The sequence below is a fragment of the Nothobranchius furzeri genome, chromosome 19 (assembly GCF_043380555.1).
Source record: "Nothobranchius furzeri strain GRZ-AD chromosome 19, NfurGRZ-RIMD1, whole genome shotgun sequence".
Classification (NCBI taxonomy): Eukaryota; Metazoa; Chordata; class Actinopteri; order Cyprinodontiformes; family Nothobranchiidae; genus Nothobranchius; species Nothobranchius furzeri.
In genome coordinates, this window is record NC_091759.1 from 1406216 (window position 1) to 1425408 (window position 19193).

The 19193-nt window shown below is 42.4% G+C and overlaps 2 protein-coding genes across 7 annotated transcripts in view; one reads left to right on the forward strand and one right to left on the reverse strand.

Annotated features, from left to right (window-relative positions):
* si:dkey-284p5.3 (cytochrome c1) lies at window positions 1-7700 on the forward strand. 2 transcript variants are annotated; one of them, XM_070547408.1, is made up of 5 exons: window positions 1-57; window positions 320-416; window positions 2891-3181; window positions 7106-7147; window positions 7221-7700. In XM_070547408.1, the coding sequence occupies exons 2-5, from the start codon at window positions 326-328 to the stop codon at window positions 7232-7234; spliced, it is 438 nt and encodes a 145-aa protein (XP_070403509.1). In that variant the 5' UTR covers window positions 1-57; window positions 320-325; the 3' UTR covers window positions 7235-7700. The 2 variants fall into 2 exon arrangements, with proteins under 2 accessions (XP_070403509.1, XP_070403508.1); XM_070547407.1 differs by lacking the exon at window positions 1-57 and having other exon boundaries at window positions 259-416.
* Window positions 7694-19193, reverse strand: part of rida (reactive intermediate imine deaminase A homolog) — a 20425-nt gene continuing 8925 nt past the window's right edge. For 2 of the 5 annotated variants that reach the window (XM_070547401.1, XM_070547402.1), the window contains exons 2-6: window positions 13597-13702; window positions 13465-13519; window positions 13320-13388; window positions 8149-8204; window positions 7694-7877 (exon numbers count right to left, since the gene is read on the reverse strand). In XM_070547401.1, the coding sequence (XP_070403502.1) occupies window positions 7821-7877; window positions 8149-8204; window positions 13320-13388; window positions 13465-13519; window positions 13597-13702 (343 nt within the window). In that variant the 3' untranslated portion in view covers window positions 7694-7820. Of the gene's footprint in view, window positions 7878-8148; window positions 8205-13319; window positions 13389-13464; window positions 13520-13596; window positions 13703-15825; window positions 15993-16073; window positions 16214-16352; window positions 16525-16605; window positions 16855-17094; window positions 17279-17370; window positions 17448-18298; window positions 18848-18927; window positions 19163-19193 lie in introns of those variants that run through there. The other 3 variants (XM_070547398.1, XM_070547399.1, XM_070547400.1) reach the window with 3 other exon arrangements.

The window sequence follows — 19193 nt, forward strand, 5'->3', positions numbered from 1 at the left end:
CCGGAACCGACGAAGAGGAAGTAACCTGGCAGTGCATAATTACGGACCTCACCTGAGGTAAATTTCTCTCTCTCTCTCTCTCTCTCTCTCTCTCTCTCTCTCTCTCTCTCTCTCTCTCTCTCTCTCTCTCTCTCTCTCTCTCTCTCTCTCTCTCTCTCTCTCTCTCTCTCTCTCTCTCTCTCTCTCTCTCTCTCTCTCTCAGCTGGGGGTTTTACATTTCTCAATTTACATGCACGCGCTACGTGATCAGCGCAGCTCCAGTCTGCCCGCACTTCCTCACCGCGGTCACCTCCTTCAGGCTACTTGTCTTTGCGCACAGGGCAGGATGGGATGCTCCACCAGCTCTCAAACTTCAGCGGAGGATACGACCAGACCCAGCGCCAAGCCCGAAGAGAGCAACGGAGCCAGCACTACGGGTGAGCCAGCGAGAGCCTTCTACGAAAGTAATCCATAATCTCTGTGGAAAAGCTGTCAAACTAAATGAATCAGAATAAACGAATTAATATTGATAAGATTATAACTTTAAAAATGACATATTTGAACAATCCACTTTGTTTGGAATAAACCTTTTGAAAAAGTGCTGAATAATAACCCTGATCCTGCAGGTGGAAGTCCTCCTGTCTCTTAGAGTTGCATCATCGCTGCTAAAAAGGCTCAGATAAAGATTTTGCTTTTTAAATGCAGATAGCTTCCAGGATTGTTTCTCTGCTTGGGTGCACATCTCCACGGTGACAGGAAGAGAAAGTTTATTGTGATTATTTAACACTGGTTTTTGGCTCCGTGGGCCCAGAGAAGGCCACGGAGTGCAGATATGGTGACAGTCTTTGGTTTCATTAGGAAATGGAGAAGAAGCTTTGGGCACCGCTTTGTTGTAACGGGTCGGAGGAGACCCTGCTGGGGTGGAGATGAGCAAAAGGTTTGGAAGGAAAAATAAAAATGTTTATTTATTTACCCTATCAGCTTCCTGTGTGGTAGTCTAAGCAGCAGAAAGGGCAAAGGTTCTCCAAGTTGGACCACCTCTGAGCATGGACGTAATTTTTGGGGGGCGGAGGGGGGGGGGGCAGGGGGATATGCCTCCCCCCCCCCACACACACACACACTTTTTCCACAGTCAAGTTTTGACCCCTGCACTTTTTACCATCCAAAAACAATATTACGCTATATTTAATTGACACTGGTTGAGCTCTAGGACCAAGTAGAAAACAACCATTTGTGTTGAAGCCTGTTTCCCATTAGAGCATACTGTAAAGATACCCCCCCCCCCCCATGTCCCCCCCACTTCTAAAGTGAAAATTACATCCATGCCTCTGAGGAACCACTCAGCCGTAATGCTCCAAGAAGCGTTTTTGTAGCTCGGCTGACCGTGACACTTCTCGACACTGAAAACAACTCTGTCTTATCTTTGTCTTGGAGGTCAGATGGAAATTTATCAGGATGTTTTTTTGCATGTGTCTTATTTACGTTTCGGGATGTCTCGCATCACTCCCAAATTAGGATGACTCTTATTAACCCAAAGTTCACCCACTTTTTTAACATCTTATTTAAGTGCTTTTTATTGATTTTAACCATCAAAACACACTCACTGTTCTTAGTTTTCTTATATTTACAGCAATAATTTAACTAAGGATCTAAGAAACTCCCAGAATTCTGTAGGATTAGAGTCAAGACTTGTTTAATCCATGCAAATAACTAATGCAAATTCTTCCTTTCTTAAAAAAGTTCTGGAAGGAAGTGATGTGAATCCACCAGTGCATGGAGCTATGAACTACTTCCTGAAACGTATTCATCAATCCTCATGAACATGAACTCATTTTGTTCTGATTCATGCGTTAAAAAGAAAAAGCAAAAAAACTTTCTCACAAATATTTAGTGGAATATTTATAGTTTAGTTCTGCAGGATTTTTGTCTTTTTGCTTGAGTGTTTTAACAAGAGTCTGGTGTTCAGTATCTAATTTCAGTTTTGTGGCTCTAATAATAACCAGCATGAGTTGCATATTAATCATGCAGTCTGGTCACAGTTTAACTTTTCCTTCCTTCTGACACTTGGCATCCAGGATTTTGTCCCCAAGGAGTCACCGCAACTCAAAGTTCAGACGCTCACCTGCGTTGCCACGATTCCAGACGTTCACATGTTGAAACAGTAAAACTTAGCATGACTAAAAACAAGTAAACAACCTTCATCTATCACAGGAAACCACTATTGGAAATGTTGATTAAAAAAACTGTTTCAGAAGGAGACCTTAATTAACCCTTGAAGTTTCCTGCTTCTCCCCCTACTGGTTGAAAGGAGAATTACAACCGTTGTAAACAATCCTGTCGCAACCTTCTCAAATAACGATGTTTTCGGACAAGTTGTTGTATGTTGCATGTTTTTTAATGAATTTATGATTATTGCCAATTAAAAATAAATAAAAAATGTGGATTTTGCAACTTTTTTAGATGGTTAGAACTGGAACCAATGAGTGTAGGCCGTGCCAATGGTCACTGTGGTTTTAGCTCTGTGCTTCGCCTCCAAACACATTCCTCTCTTCCCATTGGCTCCGCCATCATGCCAACAAAAAAAAACAAACGTCTTCTTGTATGTTTCTTGACGGTCTGTGAACTAAAAAAGCTAACTGCGAGTCTTTAAATGAGCTACAGCCGGCGTAAAGCCATGACGCAGATAGAAACACTACGCACACCACCAATGCTGTTTAGTGCAGTTTCTGGCCACAAGAGGTCTACAGAGTGCCCTTCAAAGTCTAGCTGCTCAGGTTTCTGGCTCATAAACCCCTGAAACCAGTTTCAAAGCAATAGTTTAAAGTGTTAAAATCCATTTAGTGTTGCTTCACGGTAGATTAGATTGTTTATTGTCTCTACAACTTCCTGTAAAATATGTTGTTCCCAACAGGGGTGGCTAATGAGAATGGAAACATAGCCGAGGACAGTGAAACTATTCCAGACCAGACACCCGCTGAGCCTGTTGCTGCTGCTGACACATCTGGAGAAGGCACCTCTGCAAGCCCACCAGCTGGGGAGGAGTCTCAACCTTCCACAGACAGCACGCCTGCAGAGAATGCAGCAGAAACACCTGCTGCAGAAACACCTGCAGCAGAAACACCTGCAGCAGAAACACCTGCAGCAGAAACACCCGCAGCAGAAACACCTGCTACAGAAACACCCGCTGCAGCTCCAGAGCAAGGTGAGCTACAGGAAGCAAGCTCACCTTTGGATTATTTTTAAATTTTCCCCAACATTTTCATCCAAATCCCCAATCTGTCTTTTAAAACTATCTGAACCATCGGCTCATCTCCTAATAACTCCCCCCTTTTGTTTTGTGGTCAATGCAAAATACACTCAACCTGGCCAAAAACCAGAAATACTCGTCACTTCCGTTATGGAAAAAACTATTTTGGTTTGTGAGTGAGAGGAAGGCAAAATGTGCAGATTTTCTCTTTGGTCTGTGGTCATCTGAGTATTAATGCCACCACGCCCAGGTAGAAAATGTCCCCTTTACCCCAGATCCTCCCCATTCCCCGTGCAACACCTGTAACTACTCCGTATCCAACAACACACGACTCAGGTTTAATAACCACAACAGGTCTGGCTGAAGGAATGTGCTTCCAGGTCAGACCTCTAATTATTTAGTCAGTTTCTAACTCCACCTCAGTGACAATGAGCTGAATAACTGCCGGAGAGGAGCATCTCGCTCTCTGTTATCTTCAGAAAGAAGTTTATTTGGACAATTTGTGGCACAAAACTACAAAAGTTAATCATTTCTAGACAAACATATAGAGATTACTTTGTGATGGTTTGTACATTTGGTGCTAAAATTGGTAAATAAAACATTGCAGTTTTGCATTTAAAATTAGAGCATTTACAGAACTATGCAGGGTCATGCAAACCTTCACAGTAAGCTGCACTCATACATATATATATGTGTGTGTGTATGTATATATATATATATATATAATGTGAATTTTAATCTGCTACCACTATTAGCTAAGAGGTACCATATGATGTCACAATGCCATTGTGAGCCTGTATGTTTGTGTATTTGTTAACTGCTCCACCCTCTCGGTCTGCCAGGCAACGCTTCCTTGTGTCACATTTTTCAAATAGGAAATGGGAGTGGAGTAAGACTCTGTTAAGGGGGTGACTTGCTCTTTAAGATAGGTCCCGCTGAATCTCTGATGCACGCTGAATGTGAAAGTAGTCTTCTACCCCAATTCCTGCATTAGCCAGCGAAAGAAAATGGACGAGGAAACGATAGAGCCTAAAAAAGTAAGTCCCTTCTACGTCACTGGGGAAATTTTGTATTCATGGACTCTACCCATGTTGACTCATGACAGATGGTTTTGTTGATTTTGGGGTTAAGGAGAGAGCAGACTACTAAGCTAGTAGAAGCTAACCGTTAGCATTAGCAACTCCAACATCTCAGAACTCCTTCAGGCTTGAGTTATTTGTGGAGATAACACAATCACTGTTTAATCTGTTACTCAAGAAAAGAAGAGTGAACAGAGGCAGCAGAAGAGTAGCGTTCCTGTTAGCCAATCAGAAGTGAGGTGTTTGCATATCATGAACAATTTGAGTAAAACTCCAAATCCTGCTGTTTTTTCTACCCCTACTTTCCCGATGAACTTATCAAAACAGGAGCACAAGAGCTTTTTTCCAAAGAAAACAACTCACAAGGCATTCATTCATTAACATTAGAGACCCCAGCAGACGTAAATAACACGTGGAAGCCCACCTTAAGATGACAATAAAGCACCTGCACCACACTACTGCTGCCAGTGGACATGCAGTCATCCATCCTTTAAGGATCTCTCTTCTGCTTCTTTGTCCTTCCTTTTGAGTCTTAATAACAGAAACACACCAGACAAAATCTTTGAACATTTAGTAGGAGGAGCCACGTTTAAGTGTGTAATCTGTAATCCCTTGAATTAACTAATGCAGCTGCAGTTTTTTCACTTCTCACTTGATCCCGACTTCTCTTTCTGGTGTCCAGTTTGACTCATCCTCAGCGTGAGTTTGACCACATCCCGGTTTAGTTGTTCTGCACGGTGCATACGTGTCGCCGACACTTTGTAGTCGCTGTGGTCTCGTTGAGCTGCAACCTGAGTCCACGGAGAAACCAGAGCGCTGTGGGTATAGATGGGGCTTCCACCACGAACCTCCACTTCACAGCCAGTGGAGAAAGACAATTGAGTGTATCACAGGTACAGATCCACCTCTGAGGGGCAGTTAGAGCTGGACTTGAGCGATTTGCTAGTTGTTAAAGAACAGCAAGTGGAAATAATAGCTACATGATGACCACTGGGTTTAACACCTCACAAGTCACAGAATATTTAGCATGTTTGCAGAAGGGGATATGAAAGTGAAACTTTAGCTCTAACTCCCAACTGATGCACACCAGATGTGTCATGTTCTGTGTCCCTGTGGTCCCCAGCCCCCTCCTGGTTCCCCTCATGTGTCCCCTAATCTTCTGTGCCCCCCTTTTGGTCCCCAGTTTATTCAGGTTTCCCTTTAGTCACTTCACTTATCATTCGTTTATTTATCTTTAGTCTTTGTTCTACAGTGTTTAAAGTTCAGGTTATTTTAGTAGCTTTGGTTTAGGATTTAGATATGGGTTAGGGTTGTTTCTGCTTCTTCCCTCAGCTCATTAGTTTCACCTGTGCCCTACTCCCCACGCACCTGCTTCTTGTCTCCTATCGCCCAGCCCTGTGTATATAACCCTGTCTGTGTCTCTATGTCGGTCCATTGTCGTTGTCAGTGTTGTTCTGTTCCTCCTCGTGAAATTCTAGGTTTCGCTCATCAAAGAGCTTTTTGTTTTTGTCAGTCGGGTTACTGACTTTAGGCTTGGCTTCCTGCCCTTTTTGGATTTTTGGACATCGACTCCAAATAAAAGGATTTTACGTTCTACTACGCTCCTGCCTTGTGTCGTTCTGGGTTTCTGCATCTTGGGTCCTGACCTCCTCCTGGCTCAAACGTGACAAGATCGCCAGAATTTCCAACTAAAATGATAGAGGTGCATAAATTGCCTCTGTCAGTGCGCCCCAGGGCAGCTGTGGCTACATCGTAACTCCTCACCATCAGTGTGTGAATGTGTGTGTGAATGGATGAATGATGCACTGTGGTGTAAAGCGCTTTGGAGTCCTTCGACTCTGAGAGGCGCTATACAAGTGCAGGTCATTTATCATTTAAATTGTTAGCATTTAAAGCCAGACTAAGCAGCTTTTTCATATTTTTAATTGATTTTCTTGAGCCAGTATGTGCTAAAATGACCCTTTAAAGTTAAAGTCCCATTAGTCATCATCACACACTGGTGAAATGACATCTCTGCATTTGACCCCTCCCATGGGGAGCGGTGAGCTGCAGCTGTGGCTGCACTCAGGAACTATTTGGTGGTTTAATTTCAGAGGGTTATGGAAAGGTCAGACCCCTACAGATTCCACACTTGCAACTTCAGTGGTGGGCAACCATATGTTTGGACAGCAGTAGCTCAAGGGTAGAGCTTGTCTAGTAATCGGAAGGTTGTAGGTTCGATCCTGGCTCCCACCAGAGAATGCTGGTGTTGTGTCCTTGGGCAAGACACTTAACCCACCTTGCCTGCTGGTGGTGGTCGGAGGGACCGGTGGCAGGCCTCGTCTCTGTCGGTGTTCCCCAAGGCAGCTGTGGCTACATTGTAGCTCATCATCAGCATTGTGAAGCGCCTTGGGGGGTTGTAAAACCCTAGAAGGCGCAGTACAAATACAGGCCGTTTACATGTTGGACGCCAGTGTGGATTTGGGATTAGCCTGAACGAAGCACCCTGCAGAGATGGTGGATGGGTCACTGTTTTAGTTTGCTAATGTTTTAGCTGCAGAAGCCATCTTTAATCAGATGAATTCCCAACGTAAAACAGTTGCGTACACATCTGATGATTACCTTCTGGGAGTTTCTTTTACCTCCATCTGATGGTTCATGTGATGTTTTGCTTACCGAAGGTCTGACAGGAGACTTGGGAGCAGAGTAATATGGAATGACCCACAATAAAGACGCACCTAAACGTCAGAACTGTAATCTCTTATATCTGATCACGTGTTGCTCTCGTGTATTCTTTGTTTCCTTGTTTTTGTGCATCTAGAAGCCACAGCGACTCATTCAGAGCCAGAACCAGAGACACCAGGTGAGTCCAGCTGCAGGTTTACATCACACGTCATTGTTCTCCACCTTAACTGGTCCTTTTTGTTTGTTTCCAGCTCCCAGTGAGTGAAAACGCCCCACCAACCACCCAGATTAGTTAGGAGAGCCACGCCTGTGAAAAACGTCACCTTGTTGCCAAGACGCTGATCCAACGATGACCACCTCAGGGTCTTTCGTCGCCACTGTGCCTTTTTTATTTCTCCTCTTCCTTAATCTCCAGTTTCTACTGTACATAGAATCCCTCTGAGAGAAAATTCCTATTTATTATCTATGTATAAAATTGATTATGGCTCCATAACTTCAACTATAAAAATCTATTTTTCTACTAGGCCACATTCTAGTGAAATCCAAAGACCAATTGAACTGTAACAGGTTTGATTTAATAATTGTGTTTATAATAGAGCATCTGAAGGTGTAAAATAAGTGTCATGAGGATGAAATCCTTAATCTGTTATAAACTGTTGAATAAATAAATAAAAGGGCAGCCTTAAAAAATGATTTTTAAAGTTGTTTTTTTAACACAGAAAACTTTATGGAGAAGAAAAATGGTTTATTAAAATTGTAAAAAGCATTATTTGTAAAATTGTGTTAAAGCGTGAGAATTAAAAAGGTGCTGCTCATGCAGGCTACAGTTTGTTTTGGATTTTGTTGGTCAGTCAGGAGTCAGAGGGAGGACCGAGCACAGCGACCGCCTCGATTTCCACCAGTCCGCCCTGGAGGAGGAAAAAGATTCGGAATGGGGTGAAGAGGAAAAAAGCATCACAAGACATGATAATCCAAAGCAGTCATGTGACAGTGATGCAGCACATAATGGGGTGTGTGTGTGTGTATGCGTGAAAGCAAGGCACAGACGAATGGGTGTGGTCACTTTTACAGTGTTCAACTTGGAGGGAAATGTAAATATATATATATATATATATATATATATATATGTACTGTATGTATGTATGTATACTGTACATGTGTGGTGGGGTTTGGACTCACTCTGGGGAGCGCAGCAACCTGGTATGCAGCCCTGGCAGGAAAGTTACTGCTGAAAACTGAAAGAAAAAGAAGATTTTACTACAAATAACTTTTTAAAAGATACTCATGCAGCTACTCTAGGTGGTTAAAAAAACGGCTTTAATTCCATCTTCCTTTTTTTTTTTTTCCGGAACTGCGCTGCTCTGGGTGGCTGCATGTTGGAGTAGCTCTGTTGACTATCTCTGTGTCTCAATTCAGGGTCTGTATCCTTCGTCGGCCGGTTAAGTCACAGCGCCGCGACTAGGCCTGTCCCAATTCGACGACTCCTTCAAATGCGGTCGACGAATCCGGCCTTCTTTTCGCCTGTATGAAGGATGGGTCCGGTGTATCCTTCAGTGGTTGACATTTCCCAAGATGCCTTGCGGGCCGGATGGCAGAACTTTTAAAAACAATGGCGGACAGTGAAGCGGGAGTTGTCGGAGAGGATTGTGCATATAAATGTCAGTATAAACTTGAAAACTGTTAGGTTAAGAGCTTGTTGTGATACATGAACGTTATTTTAGTTAGAAATGTTGCAGTAAAAGTGCTTGTATTGCGGTCACGGCTCGTATGTTCGGCCGCTCGTGTCGTACTTCTCCCGCTACGTTTCCCCCTGATTTTAATAGAAGTTTGTATTTTAGGGACAAAATAGAAAACCACAGACTTTATTAAGCTTAGGGCGGAGATGGACCACATGATCACTGGAGCAAAGTATTTGGCGGCTGTGGCATGGAGGTACAACAACATCTCATATTTTAAGTTTCGTTTTTTCTGCGAAAACATGAAAGGAATAACCCGTTGTCCTCTTTTCTCTATAATCTCTCTTCCTGTTGTTTTTCTTACATGTTTGTTAAGACTATTCTGGAGAAAATGGGCATCCAGGGGAAGGTGACAGCGACGACCAGCTTCTGGAGCTGATCAGGGAGGACAAGAGGCTGCAGAGGGAGGCAGCGCAGCAGAGGGCACAGGAGAGAAGGGAGAATTTTGACAGGCTTTTTACTTTGCTAGAAAAAATGGTTAAGAAAGATTAAACATGAACATATAAAATAAATATCTAAATAAAATCAGTTCTGCATTAAACTCTTGAATTTTATTTTTGTTTACAAATGTAGATTGTTTAATATTACAGGGTATCCGCTGGGTCTTGAAAAGTCTTAAAAGGTGATAAATCGATTTTGGTCAAATGAAGACCCTTAGAAAGTATTAAACACTATTATCACATCTTTGCTCAGGCTCAGCTTGTCGAAAGTATTTTCTCTGAATTAGCTCTCCAACAGTCAAGGAAATGATTAAAAAGCCAAATAAAACTTCGAGCGCCATCGTTTGAAGTTCCTTCTCCCTTCTGCTCAGCGGTTCCACGGTTGCTAGGCGACGGAAAGTTCGCTGAAGGAGTGGCGGGAATTCATGAAGACTAGGCCTGTCCAAATTCACAGCCGTTAACATCCGGTGTACTCGGCCGACGGAGGACCCAGCCCACGTCGGCCGAGTAGGTTGGGTCCTTCGAAGGATGCAGACCCTGAATTGAGACACAGCGAATATGTAAGTTTTGCCTTTTCTTGGACATTTTTTCTTCTAGTTTCTCAAGAAAAACTGTATTTTTTGGACACTTTTCTGTTTCTGGTGCTGTGAAGCTTGGAGGATTTTTACTGCTATTTTTTTTTTAGCTTTTTCCATTTTTTGAGCATTTGTTATGATGTGTAACCATGGCAACAAGCTGGTTTACAATCAGGAGCAGCTGATTAACATGGGAAAGGCTAAAATAATACCTCAACTGAAGCCACAAATCCCAAATGAGCTAAAACGCAAGAAGCGTGGGTGCAGAGCGGGAGCAAAACGGGGACAGAGAAAGAGGACATTCAAACCATCTCTTCCATCTATCATAATGGGCGATGTGAGATCACTGGCCAACAAGATGAGGAACTCCAAGCCCTTTCAAGGACTCAGCCAGAGTTTCGGAACCGCTGGAGGAGATAATGCAAAGAAGGATTCTCCAGAGAATCATGAAAATGATGGACAACCCTGAGCGTTCTCTTCACAAGACTGTCCGACAACGGAAGAGTGTCTTCAGTCAGAGGCTTCTTCACTTTCGCTGCAACACTGACCGCTACTGGAGATCCTTCCTGCCAACAGCCATTGTAATATACAACAACTCTTTGACGACTTGATTATTATTATTATTCTGAGCTACTACAGCAATCAATTTCCCTCTGGGATTAATAAAGTATTTTTTTAATTGAATTGAATCTGCTGATAGTAAATACCTGTGTAATAACTGGTATTAAAAAGGCAGTTTATTTAAGGTTTAGGATAATTGTTTTACTGTTTTCTATCAGTAAGACAGATTTCCAGCATGTCAGATTAACAGCTGGGGATTTCAGATTTCACTTAACACATCCTCCCTTCCCTTTCACCAGGATCGCCAGAATCAGGGAAAGTTTCCTGCTTTTTTCCTCGTATCTGGAAGGAGGACGGAGCTCAGGCATGCAGGTCGAGTCACATCGACCGAGGTTTGGTTACAACCGTGCGCCCGATCGGCGTCGGTGTCCACTTACAACGCTACAAGCTTCCATTTCACCTGGCTTGTGATCCAGGGGGCCCAAACAGCAGAGGAGGGAAGTGTGAGAAGAAGTTGCAAGAACACAACATCTCAATTTAAACATAAACATGAATAAATTCTTAATTTGCGAAAATAAAATGGGAGAAATTTCCCATATATGTGAAACAAATGAAATCCTAACTTCCTTTTGGAAAAATATGAACTATGTGCTTTTTGAGCTGGAATGTTGGGAATGTATACCTAATCTCTGATATTTGTGCCAAAAGTTGTTTTGACTAGGAAAAATAAATCTGCTGTTTTTGTTTTAATTCCTCCACAAGGATTAATTAATTCACACAAACTGAAACTTTTGGCTAAATGATGCCACCATGTGGCTGGTCCTTTATATACAACCATGTTGCTGTTTAAAGGGACAATATGCAACTTTTTCATATTTTTATATAATTTTCTTGAGCCACTATGTGCTAAAACGACCCTTTAGAGGATTAATGGAAGGCCACCCAGCCCATATCACCCCCTGTGGCCAGAATATCGCACTTGCAACTTTGCAGTTGCCAGTCCGGTCTGTTGGTTTCAGCATGTTCCCTGCATGTTTTAGATCATGAACCCAGTTGATTTGTTTAATTTAGTATTAAAAACTCCTTTAGACACTTAGGAACGCTGGGATGAGTTTCAGCTTTTAGATTAAGGTGTCAAAAAGACAAACCCACAGCGAGGAGATAGTTTTGCGATTACAAACAGACACTAGAGGGTGCTAAAAGCAAGAAAAACTGCTTCTTGCAGAAGTTCTCGGATGACTCTGCGATTGTGGGTCTCATCAAGGATGGGGATGACAAGGAGTACAGGAGACTGACTCAGGACTCAGGACTTTGTGGACTGGTGCCAGCTGAACTATCTACAGATTAATGCCAGCAAAACTAAGGAGCTGGTGATAGACTTTCGTAGGCATACGCATACGCATTCCTCGCTTCAACCACTGAGCATACAGGGCATGGACATTGAGACTGTGGACAGTTACAGGTACCTTGGGGTCCATCTGAACAATAAACTGGACTGGACTCATAATTCAGATGCCCTGTATAGAAAAGGGCAGAGTAGGCTGTACCTACTACGGAGACTGAGGTCATTTGGAGTAGGGGGCCCTCTCCTGAAGACCTTTTATGACTCTGTTGTGGCCTCGGCCATCTTTTATGGTGTGGTCTGCTGGGGCAGCAGCATCTCTGCGGGGGATAGGAAGAGGCTGAACAGACTGATCCGCAGGGCCAGTTCTGTTCTAGGATGCCCCCTGGACCCTGTGGAGGTGGTGAGTGACAGGAGAATGACAGCTAAACTGTCATCCATGTTGGATAATATCTCTCATCCCATGCAGGTGACTTTGACAGCTATGAGCAGCTCTTTTAGTGGGAGACTGCGGCACCCAAGGTGTGGGACAGAGAGATTCCGTAGGTCTTTCCTCCCCACTGCTGTCAGACTTTACAACAAATCTGTCGGTTGAAGTGTACTCTGTATTTCTAGCTGTATCTAGTATGGTTATTATTTATTACTTTTTAACCCATTCTTAAGGTATAAACTGTCTATTGTATTGAATTTATTTTATCTCATTGCGGTCGGTTTTATTGTATTGTATTTTAATGTTTTTCTCCCTCTTCAGCATAACTTTTACTTTTACTTTGCTTGGCTGTAAACGAAACAAATTTCCCACTTGTGGGACTAATAAAGGTCATCTTATCTTATCTTTACAGGGTATCTGCAGATTTAAGGGAGCCAAATTTAAGACTTTTTAAGACCTTTTTTAAGGCCACTTTGACCAAATTTAAGCAATTTTTAAAATTAAATTTAAGCTATAATTTCCAGCTATTGACCGGAAGCGGTGCTAACCACGTCGCGAACGTGGGATTAACCATCCAGTTACCATTAAACTCGCACTTCCCCATGGCGCTAGCTCCCACTAGCTTAACCAGCTAATGTGCTCATCTAAAAATAGCCCCCTTTCACAACCAACTGAATGTGTATGGTTCTGCTTACGCCAATATCACACACAAAAAACGCTAAACTAGAAATTCACGAAAATTTTATAGAAATAAAAGATTTTTGTTTATTGGGTCTTTGGTAATTTAAGACCTTTGGAAACTGTATTTAAGGATTGTCATTTTAAAGGATTTTTAAGGCCTTAAACTTGGAAAAGCAAATTTAAAACTTTTTAAGGACTCGCGGATAAACTGCTTTAGTATCCCTTTAAGTGAGTCAGGTCACCAAAATGTAAAAATAAAAGAAGTAAACTTAAATTCTGATTTTAATTTTTATTATTAAAAGGACCACACATTCACTATTACAACTGCAAAACATGGATGTTTTAATTTGCGTTTTGTATTGCAACTAATTCATTTTTAAAAGTGAAAGTTGCTAAATAAACTTTTATCAATTAAAAAAGTCTGAGACTAGCATTTCATTAATAATTTTATTACAAATGATTTAAAACCAGAGATTTTTATTTCTATTTTTTTATATTACAAAAGCTAGTTTTATAATAAATAAATTCGGACAAACACTCAGAAAATGCATTCCTCATTTAGTGGAAATCGGATCGGAGACTCACATGTCTTGTAAACCTCGTTGACGCTGTTGAAGTCGTTTATATCTTTGAGCAGAACAGTTGTCTTCACCACTGGAAATTAAAAACTAAATGTTTTACATCTAAATATCTGAAACGTGATGCATGGAAGCAGAAATAAGAAACTCACCGTTGTCGTAGTTACAGCCAGCAGCTTTGAGAATCTCCCCCATATTGACGAGAGCCTGAGGAAATACAAAAATATATAATTTTACGGCCCTCGTGAAATGAAAGCAGGAAGTTCAGTTCAAGTGGGTTTCACCTGTCGGGCCTGCGCCTGCACACCTCCATCCACCAGCTGACCAGAGGCTACGTCCATCCCTATCTGACCAGAGACGTACATGGTTCTGTCCACCACCACCGCCTGGCTGCAGGTCAAAAAACAGAGGCTAAATAAAATCTGCAAAATCAGTTTAAAGGGAACATATTAAGCTAATCTGACTTACTTATAAATGTAGTTTAGGACCTTTTATTTCTTGACATGTGCATTTGGCACCGTCACATTGCTTTTTGCACAAAAGGTGCTGTACAGGAAGCATTTCAGCTAGCATTAACCAGAAAGTGATGTGTCTGCAAGAGGATGTACTGAAAAAATATGCGGTTTTAATACTTTGATTTTGAGAAAGAATATTCCAATATGCACATCACCTAGTAAATGTGAGAATTGGAGCTAATTTTTATATTATCTGGACTTCCTCTGTACTTTATAGGCTGAGGATGAACCAGCTCCATAATCCTCGTCAGTGCATTATTGCACATCTTGGCTTTGAGGTCAACTGATTGGCCTGTACTTATATAGCACCCTCATAGGGATCTAAACCCCCCAAGGCACTTCACAACAGTCATTTGCCCATTCACTGGCTGGCAAGGATGAGCTACGATGTCGCCACAGCTGCCCTGGAGTGCACTGACAAAGGCCGGGCCTGCCATCGGTTCCTCTGACCACAACTAGCAGGCAAGGTGGGTTAAGTGTCTTGCTCAAGGACACAACAGCAGCATTCTCTGGTGGGAGCCAGGTTCTAACCTGCAACCTTTCGATTACTGAACATTACCTTCTGAGCTACTTGCTGCTCCTACAGCCCCTGCTTGAAAGAGCCCTCCAAAATATAAATAATATGTATCATGAGGATCACCACGAAGAACAATAGTGTATTTACAAAAAGACATTTTTAAAATAAACAGTTTATTAAACATTCATACAAAAACAAACTACAACACACATCTGTCCTTTTTCTTTGGCATGCTTGACTTATAGCACATCGTAGCAATAGTATATCCCTGCAGACCCGGAGACCACAGACTCAGGCCGACTGCAGATTCAGGCTTGTACTGTTTTTTTAGACAGCGACCTCTAAAGGATCAACGTGTAACTGCAACTGCAGATTCAAGCCTAACTGCAGATTCAAGACTGCAGACTTGGACACTGGAGATTCACACCTGCTGCAGGTTCAAGCTTCTACTTTTTAACAGTTGCATATAAAAATATGTAATTGTCTGTGAAGCTTATTAAAAATAGTTTATGCGTTGTTAAAGCTTCAGTAAAGTAAATGATAAATGACCCGCACTTGTACAGCGCCTCTCAGAGTAAAGACTCCAAAGCACTTTACACTACAGTGTATCATTCATCCATTCACACACACATTCATACACTGGTGGGGATGAGGTACGATGTAGCCACAGCTGCCCTGGGGCGCACTGACAGAGGCGAGGCAGCCGAGCACAGGCGCCACCGGTCCCTCCGACCACCACCAGCAGGCAAGGTGGGTTAAGTGTCTTGCCCAAGGACACAACAGCAGAATTCTCTGTCCGGAGCCGGGATCGAACCTGCAACCTTCCGATTACTGGACAACCCGCTCAACCTGTTGAGCTACTGCTGCCCCAAAGTGGTTCTCAGAATACAAATTTGAACACTCCTGAGCAACTTTTAATGATAAAAGTTTTTATCATATTTATTTAATTGAAGTTGTTTGTTGAAACAAAAAAAAAAACTTTTTCCAATTTTCCTGGTTCTGGACATCCTTCGTAACATCTGGATGGACCAAAACACATGTGGCTCATTAATTCAGTGCAGAATGCTGTGGAACTTTGCAGTGATGAACTGAATACATTTTATTAAAGTAAAACTTTATTTAAAACCCAGCTGCATTATTATTGGTCCATTTTTTGGTTTTCTTCCTTCTTACTAATTAAATACTGTTCTCCATGTTCTTACTCTCCAATTGCACTCCATCTTGGAATGCTAGCAAACAGTGGGCGGCGCGGTTTCAAAAACAGTACAAGCCTGAATCTGCAGTCGGCCTGAATCTGCAGTCTCCGGGTCTGCAGCGATACCCTCCTCCATCGTAGCTCTGTGAGCTGATGCTGAGAGCGGCTGGGATATGTGCAGTCACTCCAGCGTGTGCGGTGCTCCGGACAAATCAGGAGTTTCTAGATCCTGAAGGGCACCATGCTTGGTTTAGGCATGCTGATAGACCTGTTGATTTTCGGCTACCTGTGGACTGAACCGTGACACATCTGCAGCAATGTCTTTTTTTGACGCCCTCTTGAACTGTGTACATAGGCCGTCTGGCACAGCAACAGCCTTCAACTGTGCCACAAACTTGTAGGGATCAACAACTATCTCGCAGAAGATGAGGTGCATCAGTGCTGCCACGTAACCTAAAAAGTGAGTGAAGATTAAATAAATCCTGTGTAGCAAGATTTAAAGTTTACGATTTATCATTTGAAACGGTTCCTTACCAAACGTGGTTTTAGTTTTGACTTTTGTTGCCCCTTGAGCTCTTTTGTATTTTGGATATGACACTTTGAATAAAGCGTCTTTTGAAAGTGCTTGTTTCCATTTGGCATTTTCGTTATGGTGAATTGCTGCCAAGAACTGCCTGCAAACAAAAACATTTATTCCATTTTGGGTAAAGTAGAACATTTTATAACGGCAATTATGATACTAAAGAAGATTAAATAGAAAAGGAATAACATTCAATAGAAATTCAGTGTTACAAAGCCAATGCTAAAATTTACCTGCACAACATCCCCACATATCTGAAGTCGGACTTTTTGGGTGTAAAGCGAACAATGCTACTGTGGAATGACTCGAGCGAAGAGGTTTGGTAGCACGAGCTCAGTTTGGCAACATCTTCTAGTAGTCTGTTGTTGACAAGCAATTTCTTCACTTTGTTCAACGCCGGTGTGCCTGAGTGAACACAGCAAAGACTGTAACCACAAACGCCACTCAAGTGTTAATTCCGAGTAATGTTGAAACGGTATTACCAACCAGGCTGAAACCATTTGTTAGGATTTCTGGACACTTGTTCTGGATGGACACACTTGGGAAATAGTGGGTCGTCGTGCACGTGGACATCTTGAATGTGATTGATTAGAGATGTCCACTTCGCCACTTTCTCTGGCCCGGATGTTGACGACGACGCTGTCCAGTACATGTGGTTTTGGATGGCTGGCAACCACTTCTTTACCACCTGACACTCTTTTTCTTTGGAGATATTTTCCAACTTTTTAGATAGACCTGTAAGAACCTAGCATTATTCAATTCTGTATGTTTACATAGCACCAATCCACAACAAAAGTCATCTCAAGACAAGTAAACATCCTATCAGTCCAATGAGTTCAGCTCATTATTCTAATCAAGTTTCCAATGCAAGGATGCCCAGCTGTCAGTGATTTTACAGCAATCCCCATACTAAGCAAGCATGTAGCGACAGTGGAGAGGAAAACTCCCCTTTAACAGAAAGAAACCTCCAACTACCTTTTACAACATGCCAAACATCATAGTGGTGTGCAACATCTCTTTCACGTAGATACTTCTGAATTTCAGGATGTTGGTCTGTGACAATGTAGTCCACCTCTACACCGTTCTCTTCCAGCAAATCAAGACTTCGGCACAGTCCTTCCTTTTCCATGAGGTGACTCCTCCCACCTACCTCGTTGCTCTATCAAAAATAAATTATTATAACATGCTGCACGTAGTTAAATATATCCCTAATCAACTGATTTAAACTGTGGGCAACAAGTTGAGACATACCTGTACCAGATTCATGTCTACTACTTTTTCACTTTGAACATCCATCAAGGTGTAAGTTCCATATTTAATACTGCATCCTTAAAAAAAAAAAAAGATGAAATGTCAGTTGTGGGCTACAATTCCAAAAGGAGTGTTTCCGCTATCATAAGTTCTGGGTAATTTTATAAAAACTTTGCAACATTTGCGTGTCTCCACTGAGCGGGCCGAAAGGACCGTTTTATGGGCCGTTTTAAGGTTGGTTGTTGCTTGACGCGTCCGTGAGGTCCGCACGGAAAAGTTGCGTCATTTTGCGTCATTTTAACAACCACGCCCCTCCACCACGTCTCCGCACGGCCCAGAATTTCCGCAACGCTCACCTCGGAAAATTTCTAACCACGCGGACGGACGGACGCAGAAAAACATGGCGGACCGGCAAGAACTAGTATGGCAGAGGTTCGTAAATACAGAAATTTGTATGATTCAGCTCTCAGAGATCACCGTGATCAACATGTTGTTAATAATTCTTGGAGAGAAATAGCTCGCACTGTCGGAAAAGACGAGAACGCTGTTAAAAATGCTGAAATGTCGTGTTGCAAACAGTAATTTCTACTTCTACTGTGGTGTAGTGTTGGATGCTTGTCGTAGAGCTCCATGCTGCCCCCTACAGTTTGGGAGAATATTGTCTCACCGCAGAGACGAGCCGCACAAACCATAAACGCTGCAAGTTGCGAAGCGCGTTCCAGACGCGAGCCGCATCACCGTGCGGAAAGTGAATGCGTCAAGTATAAACCAAACTTTAGGGATCGAACGGAGTACCTAAGCTGAGGTAGGTACTCGGAACGGCCCGATAGGACCGAGCCATCGTATCTCCCCATCAATGTTCCCCATCCCAGAAATTTCCCAAACTCCTACAGTGGAAACACGGCTAAAGATGCAAGATTTTATTTACCTGGGGAATCTGCTCTCATATCCCCGCTTACAGTTATTTTGCCTTTTTTCTTCAAATCCTCCAAATGATGCTTCTGATCTTCCTTCCATTTATGGTAGATAGCAGGCTCAAGATACATTTGAGAGTGTCTTCTGAAGATGCAGTACTTCTGGATTTGAAGGTTCATGGTGTCGCATATCTGATTTAGATACACAGGATTTAGTCCGATCGGCCTGTTACCACGGTTACCACATGTATGCACGATGCTGACACTTTTCTGTTATAATATTACGTACCCTTGCAAATTTTACAAATGATCCGCCAGAAAAATACACAGAAGCAGAAAGTTGCAGGTTGCCTAGTGGAGTGCTTCCGAGTACAGGACCGCTCTGCCATTTACGGCTGTACTGGCAATGTGGACATTTCTGGTTGAATGAAACAAACGTCCCACATCTCTTTCTGTCAACAACGCAGGGGAACTTACAGACTGGGCAGGTGTCAAAAATTTCCCTCAGGCTGCTCTCAAATACAATGTATTTGGTGTCTTCCAAGGATGCAGGCTCTATTTGACTGTCCCAAAAATGAATTGAGTTTGTGTTAAGTATTTTACACCAATATAAATTTGTCAAAAGTAAACAATAATGCCTTACATTGATTTGGGCATATCTGGGATAGATGTTGCTGTTGAAGAGGCTGAATCGCGTGGGGCTACATCATCAGGAATTTCCGTGTCTTCCGCATCCTCTTCGTCCTCCAGACGTAGCCTTTTTGGACATCGCTGACCAAATCCTGAAGTTGAGGCTTTTCTTGGTGCTGATGACTTATCAAACCAGTGTTGCTTTGTTTGTGTACTTGCTTCTCTAGTACTAGGTAGTGCTTCGACAGCTGTGGAAAAAAATGGACTTTGTTAGAAAAA

Coding starts and splice junctions, on each gene's coding strand:
- si:dkey-284p5.3 (XM_070547408.1), top strand. CDS start 326: ATGGGATGCTCCACCAGCTCTCAAACTTCAGCGGAGGATACGACCAGA. Junction 417..2,890: donor CAACGGAGCCAGCACTACGG/GTGAGCCAGCGA, acceptor TGTTCCCAACAG/GGGTGGCTAATGAGAATGGA. Junction 3,182..7,105: donor CGCTGCAGCTCCAGAGCAAG/GTGAGCTACAGG, acceptor TTGTGCATCTAG/AAGCCACAGCGACTCATTCA.